This window comes from Oncorhynchus mykiss, chromosome 13 (assembly GCF_013265735.2).
Source record: "Oncorhynchus mykiss isolate Arlee chromosome 13, USDA_OmykA_1.1, whole genome shotgun sequence".
NCBI lineage: Eukaryota > Metazoa > Chordata > Actinopteri > Salmoniformes > Salmonidae > Oncorhynchus > Oncorhynchus mykiss.
Window position 1 is genome coordinate 43,993,152 of NC_048577.1, and position 17,574 is coordinate 44,010,725.

General features: G+C 41.3%; 1 protein-coding gene across 2 annotated transcripts; it reads right to left on the bottom strand.

Annotated features, from left to right (window-relative positions):
- Positions 1-5,300: 5,300 nt before the first annotated feature.
- tspan35 (tetraspanin 35) lies at positions 5,301-17,528 on the bottom strand. 2 transcript variants are annotated; one of them, XM_021559460.2, is made up of 8 exons: positions 17,354-17,528; positions 13,280-13,355; positions 9,382-9,597; positions 7,239-7,313; positions 6,789-6,896; positions 6,491-6,616; positions 6,027-6,119; positions 5,301-5,836 (listed from the first exon to the last, which is right to left on the bottom strand). In XM_021559460.2, the coding sequence occupies exons 2-8, from the start codon at positions 13,334-13,336 to the stop codon at positions 5,777-5,779; spliced, it is 735 nt and encodes a 244-aa protein (XP_021415135.2). In that variant the 5' UTR covers positions 13,337-13,355; positions 17,354-17,528; the 3' UTR covers positions 5,301-5,776. The 2 variants fall into 2 exon arrangements, with proteins under 2 accessions (XP_021415135.2, XP_021415134.2); XM_021559459.2 differs by having other exon boundaries at positions 17,315-17,527.
- Between the last annotated feature and the right edge of the window lie 46 nt (positions 17,529-17,574).

The following is a 17,574-nucleotide window of genomic DNA, read 5'->3' on the forward strand; positions in this document are numbered from 1 at the left end:
ATTAAAATTCAGTTGTACAACTGACTAGGTTTCCCCTTCCCAGAGAAAACAAAGTACATCGCTTTAAAAAATAATGTATTCAACTTTTAATATAACTAAAATAACAGATATGATTTCATCTAAGGAAAACACACTAACTTTTATTGTTTAGCAGAACTTTATTGTTGCCTGTGGGGGTTGTTGGTGTCCTCCAGGTGTGGATGGACCCTTTGGCTTCACCATGGATGCCTCATGAGCCCCAACTTCACAAACAAAACCATGGCAAGGCTCATGGAGAATAATTGCAAAGAGGAGAGGACAGGAAAACAATGACTTGAAGCCAAGCAACATTATCTATTCAGCAACCAATTGCTATAGAATAGATAGCTCTCAAACTAAGAATACTCTATGGCCTAATGGTGAGCTACTGTAGAAAAAGCATTACTATGCTTTAAAAAGTGCAGTTATTTTTAGCAATAGTCCTTGGGTCTGAGAGAGGTTAAAGTTCTCCAGAAGACCTTGAGGGAGCAGTGTAACTCATAGGGAGATTCTCAATTGGGAAAAAGTCTTCCTCCTTTCCTCCGTGACCCGGAAACCGATAAGTGGCTAAGGACAGTTGAAATTCGTTAGTAAGCGAACAGAGGAGTTTGCTCCCATCGTCAATTACTTTGTTTGGCAAAGGATACTGAAGTGCATCGTCTGCAAAGTGTTTTGAAATCTGCCACTCCCCCTTTGAATCAGCTGTATACTCAGAAGAGAAAAGCATGCACAGATTTTAAAATGATACATTACTAATCTTTTTACCTAAATGTATTTTTACCACTTTACACATGTATTTTAAGATTCCTTCTCTGTTAACGTCATCTGTATGATGACGAGCTAGAGGAGAAAGAGTCACTTCGTACCAGCACTTTTTTTCCCACACGGTTCCTCTCCTCAACTTCTATCCTCAATTACTTTTGACATTTTTCAGAGGTCAAATCAAAATCAAATCAAATTTTATTTGTCACATTCGCCGAATACAAGTGTAAACTTCACCATGAAATGCTTACTTACATGCCCTTAACCAACAGTGCAGTTCAAGAAGAGTTAAGAAAATATTTACAAAGTAGACTAAAATAAAAAGTAATAATAAAAAGTAACACAATAAGAATAGCAATAACGAGGCTATATACAGGGGGCACCGGTACCTAGTCATTGTGCGGGGGTACAGGTTAGTTGAGGTAATTTGTACATGTAGGTGGGGGTGAAGTGACTATGCATAGATAATAAACAGCGAGTAGCAGCAGTGTCCAAAAGGGAGGGGGGGGTCAATGTAAATTGTCCGGTGGCGATTTTATTAATTGTTCAGCAGTCTTATGGCTTGGGGGTAGAAGCTTTTGAGGAGTCTTCTGGTCCTAGACTTGGCGCTCCAGTACCGCTTGCCACGCAGTAGCAGAGGAAACAGGTGATTGGAGTCTGACAATTTTATGGGCTTTCCTCTGACACCGCCTAGTATACAGGTCCTGGATGGCAGGGAGCTTGGCCCCAGTGATGACTGGGCCGTTCTCACAATCCTCTGTAGAGCCTTACAGTCAGATGCCGAGCAGTTGCCATACCAGGCGGTGATGCAACCGGTCAGGATGCTCTCGATGGTGCAGATGCAGAACCCTTTGAGGATCTGGGGACCCATGACAAATCTTTGTGATCTCCTGAGAGGGATACAGTTTTGTCGTGCCCTCTTCACGACTGTCTTGGTGTGTTTGGACCATGATAGTTTGTTGGTGATGTAGACACCAAGGAACATGAAACTCTTGACCCGCTCCACTACAGCCCCGTCGATGTTAATGGGGGCCTTTTCCTGTAGTCCATGATCAGCTCCTTTGTCTTGCTCACATTGAGGGAGAGGTTGTTGTCATGCACCACACTGCCAGTTCTCTGACCTCCTCCCTATAGGCCGTCTCATCGTTGTCGGTGATCAGGCCTACCACTGCTGTGTCCTCAGCAAACTTAATGATGGCATTGGAGTCGTGTTTGGCCACGCAGTCGTGGATGAACAGGGAATACAGGAGGGGACTCCTGTAAGTCCACACTCCTGAGGGGCCCCAGTGTTAAGGATCGGCGTGGCAGACGTGTTGTTGCCTACTCTTACCACCTGGGGGCGGCCAGTCAGGAAGTCCAGGATCCAGTTGCAGAGGGAGGCGTTTCGTCCCAGAGTCCTAAGCTTAGTGATGAGCTTCGTGGGCACTATGGTGTTGAACGCTGAGCTGTAGTTAATGAACAGCCTTCTCACATAGATGTTCCTTTAGTCCAGGTGGGAAAGGGCAGTGTGGAGTACGATTGAGATTGCATCATTTGTGGATCTGTTGGGGCGGTATGCGAATTGGAGTGGGTCTAGGGTGTCAGGGAGGATGCTGTTGATGTGAGTCATGACCAGCCACTCAAAGCACTTCATGGCTACCGACGTGAGTGCCACGGGGCGGAAATCATTTAGGCAGGTTACCTTCGCTTCCTTGGGCACAGGGACTATGGTGGTCTGCTTGAAACATGTAGGTATTACAGACTCGGTCAGGGAGAGGTTGAAAATGTCAGTGAAGACACGTGACAGTTGGTCCACGCATGCTTTGAGTACAGTTGTGGCCAAAAGTTTTGAGAATGACAAATATTAATTTCCACAAAGTTTGCTGCTTCAGTGTCTTTAGATATTTTTGTCAGATGTTACTATGGAATACTGAAGTATAATTACAAGCATTTCATAAGTGTCAAAGGCTTTTATTGACAATTACATGAAGTTGATGCAAAGAGTCAATATTTGCAGTGTTGACCCTTCTTTTTCAAGACCTCTGCAATTCGCCCTGGCATGCTGTCAATTAACATCTGGGTCACATCCTGACTGATGGCAGCCCATTCTTGCATAATCAATGCTTGGAGTTTGTCAGAATTTGTGGGTTTTTGTTTGTCCACCCGCCTCTTGAGGATTGACCACAAGTTCTCAATGGGATTAAGGTCTGGCGAGATTCCTGGCCATGGACCCAAAATATCAATGTTTTGTTCCCCGAGCCACTTAGTTATCACTTTTGCCTTATGGCAAGGTGCTCCATCATGCTGGAAAAGGCATTGTTCGTCACTAAACTTTTTCTGGATGAAAACCTGCTGATGAAAAGCAGAAAGTTTCCCTGGAACCTTGTCAATATTATAATTGCAAAACAACATGAAGTTAAGGCCACCAAAAGTAGAGAAGACATGATGAGGAATACAATTCCAGATAGAAGTGGGTCTTCTTAGGAATTGTTTTATCCAATTGATCTTAAAATTATTATTTAAAGTAGTAAAGTCCAGAAAATTCAGTCCACCATTCTCATAAGTGTTCATTACAACAGTTTTCCTAATGTAATGGGTACGGTTTCTCCAAAGAAAGTTGAAAAGCATCTGGTCTATCTCCTTGCTTATTTTACGGTCAAGATATAAAGATAGAGCACCATATGTTAGTCTAGAGATACCTTCAGCCTTGGTTATTAGGACTCTACCTTTTAAAGATAAGTCCCTCTGTAGCCATTGATTTAGTTTCTTCTGGGTTTTTTTAATAAGAGGGTTAAAATTTAGTAAGCCTCTAGACTTCTGATCCTTTGTAATGGTTATGCCTAAATATGTAAGTTCTTCTTTTACTGGAATACCATAATATGAAGGTGTCACACAATCTGACAGGCATGAGTTCACATTTATTAATGTTAAGATAGACCAGACGCTTTGGAAAAGGATTGTATCACATTGATCGATATGGGAATTTGGTTAGCGTCTTTCAGAAAAAGTGTAGTATCGTCAGCCAGCTGGCTTATAATAATTTCTTTACCAGCTATGGAAATACCTTGTACAGGACTATTATTTAAAGAATTTGCAAGAAGTTGGGTGATTAATAAAAACAGGTACGGAGAGATAGGACAACCTTGCCTAATTCCTCTCTTTAACTCAAATCTAGGTGAGGTGCCATATTTCAATTTGATAGAGCTGTTACCATTTGCATAGAGAGTCTTAATAGCCTTACAGAAAAAATCCCCAAAGCCAAGTCTCTCAAGGGAGTGGAAGAGAAACTGATGCTCTACTGTGTCAAATGCTTTATAAAAATCTAAAAATAATATGAAGCTATCCTCAGTTATTAGGTCTGAGTAGTCAAGTACGTCTAATACTAGTCTGACATTGTTAGAAATATGTCTGTTCCTCATGAAGCCAGACTGTGTTTCATCAATGATTGCATCCAGGACTTCTTAAATTATTTTTGCAAGTAGTAAGGCTAATATCTTATAGTCATTATTAAGAAGACAAAATGGACGCCAGTTATCGATGAGCAGCACTTATTTTTTAGGTTTAGGTATCAGTGTTATTAACCCCTGACTCATTGTAGGAGGGAGAACTTTGTTTTTAATACTCTCTAAAAAGACTTCAAATAGGAAGGGAGCTACTTGTTCAGAAAATAATTTGTAAAATTCTGATGTAATTCCATCAACACCTGGTGATTTATTGTTCTTTAGATGTTTGATAGACTCTATAATCTCTTCAACTTTGATGGGTTCATCACACTGTTTAGATTTTATATACCTGATAGAGTGAACATTATTCAGTGAGTTAAAAAACATATCTGTGGATTCCTGACAGTATGTAGAGCAATACAATTTTCTGTAAAAATTGCTACAGTATTTAGCGATTAATTTTTGGTCATCTGTAATAACAGCATCAATGTTTAGCTTATGGATAGTGTTATTTTTAGAGTGAAATTTCTCAAGTCTAAAGAAATAGGATGAATTCATGTCACGGCGACCTTGCGAGCTAAACTCATGCATAGAAAACGTCATCGGCTCTAACGGTCGTCTCGCACCGAAATGCGCATGTGCAGGCCGTCAAAATCAAATGCACTCCTTAGTTTTTTGACGAAAATGAAAACGTGTCAGTTTGTCACTTTCACGAGGTTGGAGTAATAACATGTTCAACTACTTAAGTCATGGCCTCGAATCTACGTTGTGCCTTTATATTTCATTTATCTCATTAACTTTTTAAACCACAAACCACGGCCTGGTCGGTTGTCTGTTTCGCAAGCGATCCCGGAAGTCTCGCGATGTTGCGCCTCTGGGTTTAGTAACTCTGTTCTGTGGTGAATCTCCGTTTTGCGTCCTTTCTGAAGACACTAAAGACAGAATTTCCAACAGCAGATAGACACCACACAGATTGAACTATTTTAGAGAGAACTTGGACTAGAAAAGATGTGTGCCTTTGATACCAAAACGTGAGTTAAACGTATTTTAAAAACATTGCCATTATACAATAGTTACAATGCAATAAATCAGTAAAACTTATTTTCAGAGCGTTGCAAGTTGCAACCTTTTTATTCATTCTCCAGAGCATGTAGCATCTGTAGAAAATCAATTAATAAAAAGTGGCACATATATATTTCCTGACAGTGAATTGATATTGTTATTTTAATAAAAACCTTGATGATACTGTGCAGAGTGGAATGGACATAGGACGCAATGTATTGCTGCAATCTAAATGTAAGACTGCATCATTTTCAGGTGAACTATGTATACAATACAATAAAAGATTTCAATACAAATAGACATTTCCCATATCCAATAATCTCGTACAGGATTTAATTTAAACGGGCTCAGTGGTGTGGCGCCTCTCCTTATCACAAAGCTTCCTTAGATTTCTCTTCAGTCTTGGTGATTTCAGAGATTCTTATGCATCCATCCCTGTAGTTGTCCTAAGGAGTGTCCAGAGATGCCATCCAGGCAGGTGTTTCTATGGCCCTCCCTCCATTGGTTTTCAGTCAGTCACTCTTTGAGCCTATTATGCAGTACAAAGTCATGGAGACAACCATCGCCAATATCTAGGAAAACAGGAACAGTAAATAAATGCTGTGGTTATGCTAAACTTTTAAACAAAGCCCACTGTATGAAACTGAACACAACATCACATTATTTTTGTTGAATTTGCATCAAAATGTACATTTGTGCTATTTCAAAACAAAAGAGAATGTGACTTGAAATAGACAGAGCGAGGGAAGGAGTCAACAGTACCTCAAGGGCAGCGATCCCCAATGCCACTGCCACAATGACAATAGTGTTTTTATCAATCAGTTGCATAAGCTTTGGGAAGCAGCCGATGATTGTCTGTGGGGACACACAAATGTAATACAGTTATTTAGACAGGTGAGGCCACTGGGTGTCCAACTGTAAAGTGTGTTACATTCTCAAACGGGCCTTCCATTGATGAGTTTGAGTATGGATGGAGTGTGATTAACTTGTTGAGGTGATGAGTTCAGAGCTCATACCAGATTTGGACCCGCACTGACTACAGTGTTAACTCAAAATGATACAACGACTAGGTTCCAGTTTAACAAGGTTTACTTCACCGTATATCGTCACCATTACACTCAGGCCAGTTCCATCAACAGTTATACTACTGTGCAGGCGTACTAATAACAGTGATATCACCGTAATAACAGAAATATAGGGATACTTAAAACATGAACTTAACATACAGCACTTGTATCATCACAAGAGCTGAAATCAGCACTGTGGCAGCACTGTTGAGGATAGAGATGGGTGTATTTTTCAAATGGAGAGTCAGTGAAGTCTGTATAGTTGTAGAATCCACAGCACTTTAGCTAGAGTGGACACAGAGACAGATCTCATTAGAACAGTTCTGTTGAAAAACTAAATAAGATGTCTAATACACAAGCAAACATAAATGACGTAATGTTATTTGAGACATTATTTGCAGGCCTAACATCTTATTTCCAAGGTATGAAAACAGGCCGGCAGGATATTGTAAAGTACCGTATCCATAGTAGCATTCCAGAGAGCGGTGACGTCTGAATTTTCTCCATAGTCCTTCCTAATGTTCTGAACCACTTTGGTTCCCAGTTTCTCAATCAACTGACCTGCCTGAAAGACATAACACAAATCACACACTCTTAGAAAAAAGGGTTCCAAAAGGGTTCTTCGGCTGTCCCCATAGGATAACTATTTTTGTTCCAGGTAGAACCCAAAAGGGTTCTATGTTGAACCCTCTGTGGAAAAGGTTTTCATGAAACCCAAAAGAGTTCTAACTTGAACCAAAAGGGGTTCTTCAAAGGGTTCTCCTACAGGGACAGCCAAAGAACCCTTTTAGATTCTAGATAGCACCTTCTTTTCTAAGAGTGTAGTCTTTTCATCAAATTCTCCACAGACAGTCTGTAACCCCCTTTAGCAATATGAGGAGAGCGAATTAACCTAATGTACGCTTACCAAGGGTTTAAACACCAGGATAACCACTGCTCCAGCCACCTCTGCAATGAACACCACCAACACAATCACAAAGAACTAGAAAAAGAGGAAAAGGAGACAATAAGAAAGAGAGATTGAGTGGTTGAACTGAGAAAACGGATTACAGTGCATTTACACACATTTCATTTATACTGAACAAAAATATAAAACACAACATGTAAAGTTTTGGTCCTGAAATAAAAAAGATCCCAGAAATGTTCCATATGTACAAAAGCTTATTTCTCTCAAATTTTGTGCAGAAATTTGTTTACATCCCTGTTAGTAAGCATTTCTCCTTTGCCAAGATAATCCATCCACCTGACAGGTGTGGCATATCAAGAAGCTGATTAAACAGCATGATCATTACACAGGTGCACCTTGTGCTGTGGACAATAAAAAGCCACTCTAAAATGTGCAGTTGTCACACAACACAATGCCACAGATGTCTCAAGTTGAGGGAACATGCAATTGGCATGTTGACTGCAGGAATGTCCACCAGAGCTGTTGCCAGAGAATGTAATGTTCATTTCTCTACCATAAGGCGCCTCCAACGTTGTTTTACAGGATTTGGGAGCAGGTCCAAACGGCCTCACAACCGCAGACCACGTGTAACCACACCAGCCCAGGATCTTCACATCTGGCTTCTTCACCTGCGGGATTGTCTAAGACCAGCCACCCAGACAGCTGATGAAACTGTGGGTTTGCACAACCAAAGAATTTCTGCACAAACTGTCAGAAACTGTCTCAGGGAAGCTCGTCTGCATGCTCGTCGTCCTCACCAGGGTCTTGACCCGACTGCAGTTTGGCATCATAACCAACTTCAGTGGGCAAATGCTCCTCTTTAATGCCCACTGGCATGCTGGAGAAGTATGCTCTTCATGGTTGAATCCCGGTTTCAACTGTACCGGGCAGATGGCGTCATGTGGGCAAGCGATTTGCTGATGTCAACGTTGTGAACAGAGTGCCCCACGGTTGCAGTGGGGTTATGGTATGGGCCGGCATAGCTACGGACAACAAACACAATTGCGTTTTATCGATGGAAATTTGAATGCACAGAGATACCGTAACGAGATCCTGAGGCCCATTGTTGTGCCATTCATCTGCCGCCATCACCTAATGTTTTAGCATAATAATGCACAGCCCCATGTCGCAAGGATCTGTACAAAAATCCTGGAAGCTGAAAATGTCCCAGTTCTTCCATGGTCTGCATACTCACCAGACATGTCAACCATTAAGCACGTTTGGGATGCTCTGGATAGGCATGTACGACAGCTTGATCCAGTTCTCGCCACTATCCAGCAACTTTGCACAGCCATTTAAGAGGAGTGGGACATCATTCCACAGCCTGATCAACTCTATGCGAAGGAAGGGCCTCCCGAGTGGCGCAGCAGTCTAAGGCACTGCATCGCAGTGCTAGAGGCTTCACTACAGATCCGGGTTCGTGTCCCGGGCTGTGTCGCAGCCAGCCGCGACTGGGAGACCAATGAAACGGTGCACAATTGACCCAGCGTCGCCCGGGTTAGGGGAGGGTTTGGCTGGCTAGGATGTCCTTGTCCCATCGTGCTCTAGCAACTTCTTGTGGTGGCCGGGTGCATGCACGCTGACTTCAGTCGACAGCTGTAAAGTGTTTCCTCCGACACATTGGTGCGGCTGGCCTCCGGGTTAAGCGAGACGGGTCGTGTTTTGGAGGACACGTGGCTCTCGACCTTTGCCTCTCCCGAATCCGTACACTAATTGCATATCACAGGAATTGGATATCACAAAATTGGGGAGAAAAAAATTATATGCGAAGTAGTTGTCGCCCTGCATAAGGCAAATGGTGGACATACCAGATACTGACTGGTTTTCTGATCCACGCCTTTTTTTTTAGGTATCCAACAGATGCATATCTGTATTCCCAGTCATGTGAAATCCATATATTAGGGCCTAACGAATTGATTTCAATTGACTGATTTCCTTATATGAAATTGTTGCATTTACCAGGGTAGCTACCTACTCTACTGTAGAAAGTTCTGAAAGGAGAAATGAGTAGCTTGATAATCAAGCTTGTTGACTGAGTCATTGTCAATCACATTGGTGATAACATAGCACATATAACAAATAGCTCATGTTTTAGGTAACCTACCATGAGCAGCATACACCTGCTCTCCTTCATGGCGCCACAGCAGCCCAGGAAACCTACGATCAGCAGCACGGCCCCCACAGCAATCAACAGGTAGCCCACATTTAGGATCTGGTTCATCTCCGCCGGAGCGTCTTTTATACCCTTGAGGAACCCCAGGATCGAGCCGCTGTCCACCTTCACCCAGATCCCCACGCCCAGGATGGCAGCGCCTGCCAACTGGGGGAAGAGAGCATAGCATTGTTGGGTGGTTTCCATTAAGTCAATGAAGACCACATCAACTGCGTCCCTTTGTGTCTTACCTAACATGCACATATAGTGCCTTCTGAAAGTATTCATGCCCCTTGACTTATTCCACATTTGGTTTTGTTACAGCCTGAATTCTAAATGGATTAAATTGATTTTTCCCCTCACCCATCTACATACAGAAATCCCATTTACTGTACGTAAGTATTCACACACTTGAGTCAATGCTTTGGCTGGGCCACATTAGGACTTATATTATATAAGAATATTCTATTCTTCATATTCAACGCAGCGTTGCTTTGGGTGTATGCTTGGGGTCATGGTCCTGTTGGAACGTAAATCATCACCCCAGTCTAAGGTCGTTTGCACATCTGAAGCAGGTTCTCATTAAGGATTTGCCTGTATTAGGCTCCATTCATTGTTCCATCTATCCTTACCAGTCTCCCAGTCCCTGCCGCTGAAAAGCATCCTCATAGCATAATGCTGCCACCACCATGCTTCACGGTAGAGATGGTGTTAGATGGGTGATGAGCTGTGCCTGGCTTTCTCCAGACATAGCGCTTTGCATTCAGGCCAAATAAATACATTATTGTCTCATCAGACCACAGAATCTTTTAATGATCTCAGAGTTTTTCACTCCAGGTGTGCTGTCATGTGCCTTTTTCTCAGGAGTGGCTTCTGTTCGGCCACTCTCCCATAAAGCCCAGATTGGTGAAGTGCTGTAGAGACTTATCCCTCTGGCAGGTTGTCAGCCAAGGAACACTGTAGTTCTGTCAGAGTGGTCATTGGGTTCTTGGTCACCTCCCTGACCAAGGTCCTTGCCCGGTTGTTCATTTTGGTTGGACGGCCAGCTCTAGGCAGAGTCTGAGTAGTCCCATACTGTGCACTTGGAAACTTTCACCAGTCTTGAAATTGTTTTATACCCTTCCCCAGATAGATGCATCATCACAAGTCTATCTCGGAGAGTTCCTTGGACTTCATGGTAAGGTTTATGCTCTGACATATACTGTTAACTGTGGGACCTTACATAGACAACTGTGTTTCTTCCTACAGTCATTTTTCAAAGTTTTGAGAATGACACAAATATTAAGTTTCACAAAGTTTGCTGCTTCAGGGTCTTAAGATATTTTTTGTCAGATGTTACTATGGAATACTGAAGTATAATTACAAGCATTTCATAAGTGTCAAAGTATTTTATTGACAATTACATGAAGTTAATGCAAAGAGTCAATATTTGCAGTGTTGACCCTTCTTTTTCAAGACCTCTGCAATCCGCCCTGGCATGCTGTCAATTAACTTCTGGGCCACATCCTGACTGATGGCAGCCCATTCTTGCATAATCAATGCTTGGAGTTTGTCAGAATTTGTGGATTTTTGTTTGTCCACCCGCCTCTTGAGGATTGACCACAAGTTCTCAATGGGATTAAGGTCTGGGGAGTTTCCTGGCTCCATCATGCTGGAAAAGGCATTGTTCGTCACCAAACTGTTCCTGGATGGTTGGGAGAAGTTGCTCTCGGAGGATGTGTTGGTACAATTCTTTATTCATGGCTGTGTTCTTAGGCAAAATTGTGAGTGAGCCCACTCCCTTGGCTGAGAAGCAACCCCACACATGAATGTTCTCAGGATGCTTTACTGTTGGCATGACACAGGACTGATGGTAGCACTCACCTTGTCTTCTCCGGGCAAGCTTTTTTCCGGATGCCCCAAACAATCGGAAAGGGGATTCATCAGAGAAAATGACTTTACCCCAGTTTCCAGCAGTCCAATCCCTGTACCTTTTGCAGAATATCAGTCCGTCCCTGATGTTTTTCCTGGAGAGAAGTTGCTTCTTTGCTGCCCTTCTTGACACCAGGCCATCCTCCAAAAGTCTTTGCCTCACTGTGCGTTCAAATGCACTCACACCTGCCTGCTGCCATTCCTGAGCAAGCTCTATACTGGTGGTGCCCCGATCCCGCAGCTGAATCAACTTTAGGAGATGGTCCTGGCGCTTGCTGGACTTTCTTGGGCGCCCTGAAGCCTTCTTCACAACAATGGAACCACTCTCCTTGAAGTTCTTGATGATCCGATAAATGGTTGATTTAGGTGCAATCTTACTGACAGCAATATCCTTGCCTGTGAAGCCCTTTTTGTGCAAAGCAATGATGACGGCACGTGTTTCCTTGCAGGTAACCATGATTGACAGAGGAAGAACAATGATTCCAAGCACCACCCTCCTTTTGAAGCTTCCAGTCTGTTATTCGAACTCAATCAGCATGACAGAGTGATCTCCAGCCTTGTCCTCGTCAACACTCACACCTGTGTTAACGGGAGAATCGCTGACATGATTTCACATTGTGTTAGCTAATCCAAGTTCATAATTTTAAAAGGCTAATTGTTCATTAGAAAACCCTTTGGCAATTATGTTAGCACAGCTGAAAACTGTTGTTCTGATTAAAGGAGCAATACAACTGGCCTTCTTTAGACTATCCGGAGCATCAGCATATGTGGGTTCGAAAAAATGGCCAGAAACAAAGCACTTTCTTCTGTAAAGGGAGTAGTACACATCTTTGTACAAGTTTCTTGGCAATTTCTCGCACGGAATAGCCTTTATTTTTCAGAACAAGAATAAACGGACAACTTTCAGACGAAAGTGCTTTGTTTCTGGCCATTTTGAGCCTGTAATCAAACCCACAAATGCTGATGCTCCAGATACTCAACTAGTCTAAAGAAAGCCAGTTGATTGCTTCTTTAAAGCAGAACAGTTTTCAGCTCTGCAAAAGGGTTTTCTAATGATCAATTCGCCTTTTAAAATTATAAACTTGGATTAGCTAACACAACGTGCCATTGGAACACAGGAAGGATGGTTGCTGATAATGGGCCTCTGTACGCCTATATAGATATTCCATTAAAAATCTGCCGTTTCCAGCTACAATAGTCATTTACAACGTCTACACTGTATTTCTGATCAATTTGATGTTATTTTAAATGGACAAAGGTGTTTTTATGTCAATAACAAGGACATTTCTAAGTGATCCCAAACTTGTGAATGGTAGTGTACGTAAATTAGATATTTCTGTATTTCATTTTCACTAAATTGTCAAATTTCTAAAAGCATGTTGTCAGTTTGTTATTATGGGGTATTGTGTGTCGATGGGTGAGATTTTTTATTTGATTTAATCCATTTGGAATTCGGGCTGTAACAACAAAATGTGGAAAAAGTCAAGAGGTATGAATACGTTCTACAGTTCTCTTTTCATCATTTTTTTATGTCTACATAGGTATTTTCCAGTAAAATTAAATATTTATTTATTTATTTATTTAATAGCTCCGTCACATTCTCTGACATTCATGCTGCATTTACCTTGCAGCACATCACACTATTCTACTCTGTGCCTAATCTTATTTATCTGGTCCAAAATTACATGTCTGGGTCGTAAAAAGTAGTAAAACCACAACAAATGTCTGTCCTTTTGTTCCATGTTCTCAGAACTTTTTCACATTGCAAATTAGATTTGATTTTTCTGGGACACAGAATAAGGATAAGGAGTGGTAAGTGATGAGGATCGATAAGGAGTGATCTGATTGCCTTCAGATTCATTATTGTGAAGCATAACTGAACTCTGTTGCTATTATCATCAATAATTTACTCAAAAAGATGAAAACATCTCCAACTTACAAAGATGATGCCATTAAAGACAAACATCAAGACTTTCAGAAATCCGAAGCAACCCATTCTTGATGAATTATTCTACCTGGAAGAAAAGAAGAGTAAAAGGGTGAGAAAGGGAACATTATTATGAATAATCATCTATGGTAATGATTATAATGTTTAGTTATTCTATGAGACTTCTGAATCATTAAGATGAGATCAGAGGTCAAAAGTCTGAACTAAATCTACTGCCTATGTCTTTAGCCTACTGTCTAGAGTAGGAAGCATAATGACCAAAGGTTCTCTTTAATTCATTTGGGAAGTACTATCTTAACATAACGGCTAAATGATGGACTTCTTATGTTATTTATCAATGACATTTTGGAAATTGTATGTTGAGGGTTTTGGTCAATCTTATTTTGCAAACTTACACCAGGAACCTTTCTACACCTCCTGAAAAAAACATTTGAGTCATATTGAATGATATTGGAAGGTGACAGTTATGGTTTTGTGGATACAATCAGTCACTAAGGAAGCAAATATATATTCTGTCAAACAACAAAGACAAAGCATTTATTTGCTACTTTAGCACAGATTTGTTCCGTGCCATTTGCATTGAGTTGTTATGTCTGGCTAATTAGGTGACAGATTATCAGTTCTTCACAATCCCTGATGCTGTTTGCTGTCTCTTGACTTGTTAGCAGGAAACCAGCCCTTTGTCATCTACAGTAAGAGTGGGGGAAAACACCAGCCACTTAATTTATCCTCCCTATCACCATTTCGTCCTTGAACAGTCAAGAGCGCCCTTGCTTTTTTAAATTTTACTACTGTCATATGACATTTACTGTACAGTCCACTTTCCCAACACCAACAAGAGTTAAGTGAGCCTTTGCTTTAGATTTAAGGAAAGTCCAAAGGCAACGACTAGGCAGCATGTCCCACTGTATTTTCATTTAAATGGGCCCCTAAACAAATGAATTGGCCCCTAAACAGAATATTTTTTTTACAAGAGGCAGGCCAGTCCCAAAGCCTAATTGTCAGAAAGAGTATACACAGTAATTCACTTGATGTCTGAAAGCCCTCTTCCACCTGGGGCCACTAAATGTTCAATGCAAAAGACATCTAATTACAAGAAAACTATCAAAATGTTCAGCATGGTCTGCTATTCAGAAGAGAACAGTGTCCATCACCTGTCCAGGCTGTACAAGGAAATTGTTAGGAACTTTATCTTCCTCGCCCTCAGTGTCAATCAGGGGCCTATTAAAACACAGGAGCCCATTACACACACACACACACACACACACACACACACACACACACACACACACACACACACACACACACACACACACACACACAGCAGGTTAATGTCCTGTCCCGTTTTGCTAGTTAAACCATCTGTGGATCATCTCATCCTGCTCTGTTTTATGACCCCATGTGGTGCCCTTTATCACTATGTGTGTTTAGGACTGTCTGTCCCTAGTGTGTCTGACTGCATATGACCCCATACGATGGCAACAGTGATTGAGTGACTAAACGACAGCTAGTTTGTACTGTACTCTTAATAACAGCAATAACAGAACAGTAGCACCAGTAGTGTGACAGTGAACTATGTCAAGGAGTTTCTGATTGACATGTATGTCATTTTCTTTCTGATTTTCTGATTAAAGTATCCATAATAGTGTGTTTATCTTATACAGTCCCAGATAGAGTACTTAGAAAGTGAAATGGCATCGGCATACAGTACAAGTACTGAGAGACGGATGCTAAACGTCAGGATGTTTATCACTGTGTCAATGTTTAGCCATGAGCATCAGGTTAGTCATATGAAGGGGCCATAGTAACATATCCTGAATTGGTTTTCCCTATTTCATTCATGGAGTTTTTCCTGCAAGTGGCCACTCATCCTCTGCCTTCACAAAGCCATAGGCAACAGCGGAGTCCATAGTTAGCCTAGTGATGTAAAACAACCAGTCACATGCAAATGACTAACAAAACATCCCAGCCAGGAGCCATCAACACACAGTACAAAGACACCAACAGAAATGTTGAGGACTGCCATTTTGAGCTAGACAGTGAATTACAACCTCAGGGCACTGTATTGTAATGAGTCGACACATAATATTGGTCCTTTCATGTTTTGAAAAATAAATTGACACTGTTATTTACCCTTATTTAAAGGCAAATGCAACACGAATGTGAGTATAATATACAGTAGCTTAAGACTTTACATGCTTTGAAAATGAAAATGCAATAAACACAAAGCAGCTAAATAACCCACAATCCCAATGTAAAGAACATAATTTAGACAAGAGTAACCTAAAAACGAAATCAATCGATACAATGATCAGGTGAATTTCAGGAAAGTATTCTCTAATCTGCTGAATAATATGACACAGTGAGTGGCATAGCTTTGTTGATTTCATGTTAGGAGTAATGTGGTATTCAGTCATGAAGAGCGGGATAATGAATTAATCCACAAGGAAGCCAGTGACCTGGTGACAAACATTTCCTGGAATGATGATCAAGATAGCAAACCCCTGTTGACGAACATGCCAATTAACGACTAGAGGAAAGAAAGGAAAGACATAATATTTATCAAAGCTTTATCTTAGTCAGCTGTCATCCCGTGTAACAGTTGACCTAATATGGTTCAATGACAATTCCTAACATGTAGTCTACTCCAAAATGGGAATGTTTGAAATGTATGAAGGATTACATTGTTGAAGGTGGGTTTCCTCATGAGCCCTAGGGTAGTGCTTTGAGTTATGGGATTTTGGGCTTAATGGTAATACATGAAAATATTCCATTCCACAAGGACAAATCTAAATAATTGTCAGAAAGAATATACACAGTAATTCACTCACAGAGACAACCCTTTGTCAGACTCTCTGTCTGAGCTGAGCGTGCTAAAACTCTAAACACTGGACAAATCTAAAAGGATGTCATGAGCTATGTTTCCATCCAATTGGTGACAGATTTTCATTCAAATATCCTAAAATGTGTTTAAAAACTATGCACATTTTCCCAGCAGAGATGTGAATCCATCAAATTGGCTTGCTGCAGATAAAAGGCTATGCGTGCAACGTAGTGCACATAAACATATACGTTGCAGTTAAATCGGTTTCCATCCCATGTTCAATTCTACTGGTGGTTATCTCACTAAAAAGTGCCTTGGGCTACATAAAGTACCACAGCATGAAACAAGTGTTTCTAAAAATCCCCTATGGGGAAAAATGAATGGTGGAAAAGTGATTGGAACCATTTTCCTAGCTTTTATGGGTATTATGACGCCTCCATTGTGGAGCTCTATAGTAAATGTGTCCACTCTGGTATTGGCACGTGCTAAAGCGTACGCATGAGATTATTATGGACAAAAGAGCGAGATTTAAAATGTAAAAAAATGTAACGGCAGCAAAGCATCGATTATCATGTCACCATAATAAGACCCTCGATATTTGTTGGGAAGGCGCATCAAGCTCAACACCTTTCACTATCACCACCCTGTTAAATTCATAATTGATTTAATCTGTAACCTAATACAGTTCATGCTTTCCCGACAAATCGTAGTGGGGGGACTACAAGTCATCGCGTGACTCCCAAATTTCCTTCGATATGATGGTTATTATATCAATATTTGCGCATAAAAGCGTTTCCACCTACATTAATCGCATAATTTATTTTACCGACACAAAAAGGTCTCATCTTGTCTAGTGTATTTTGTTTTGTCAACATTTTGAAAGTTTACCGAAACATTTTATGTTGCCATTTGGCCTGTTAATTTTTTTTATCCGACATCTACTTAACTCGCCTAAAACAGTTGGATTGAAACCTGGTTATAGAGAGGAATAATTACAGTCTTGAGTCAAGGTCTCCGGAGAGGAACAAATAATTAATTTTTGTCAGTGCACCTGACTACAGGAGAATATAAAACGCTACATAAAATTACTACTCTATGGAGCATTTTCAACAACCAGATGAGTCAACCCTTGTTATTCTCATTTACAATAGTATACCCTACAGTGGAGTGGTACAACAGGTTTCGATGAGACTGGGCCTTACCTTCACTGGGGTGATGGAGAGCGAATGTGGCTAATTTACCTGTGTCCTCGGAGAGTGACCTGTACTGCGTTTTTCTCTCTTCTACACACAAACTCTCTCGTTCTCTTCCAGTGCTTCTCGGTGGCTGCAGGTTGGTTATAAACAGTGAGGGAGGGGATGTGCTGAGGCAAACAGGTGGGAGTGAGGCAGGTTTCAGAGGCAAGGAGCTCACTTCCCTGTGGAGTAGAAGGCCCACCCGAGGGAGTGTCACAGCAATGTTA

Excerpts from the sequence above, each read along its gene's own strand:
- tspan35 (XM_021559460.2), bottom strand. The coding sequence starts at position 13,336 with ATGGGTTGCTTCGGATTTCTGAAAGTCTTGATGTTTGTCTTTAATGGC. Across the intron at positions 7,314-9,381 it reads GCAGGTGTATGCTGCTCATG|TTCTTTGTGATTGTGTTGGT; the intron begins GTAGGTTACCTA and ends CTCTTTTTCTAG. Across the intron at positions 5,837-6,026 it reads TGGGGATCGCTGCCCTTGAG|ATATTGGCGATGGTTGTCTC; the intron begins GTACTGTTGACT and ends CTGTTTTCCTAG.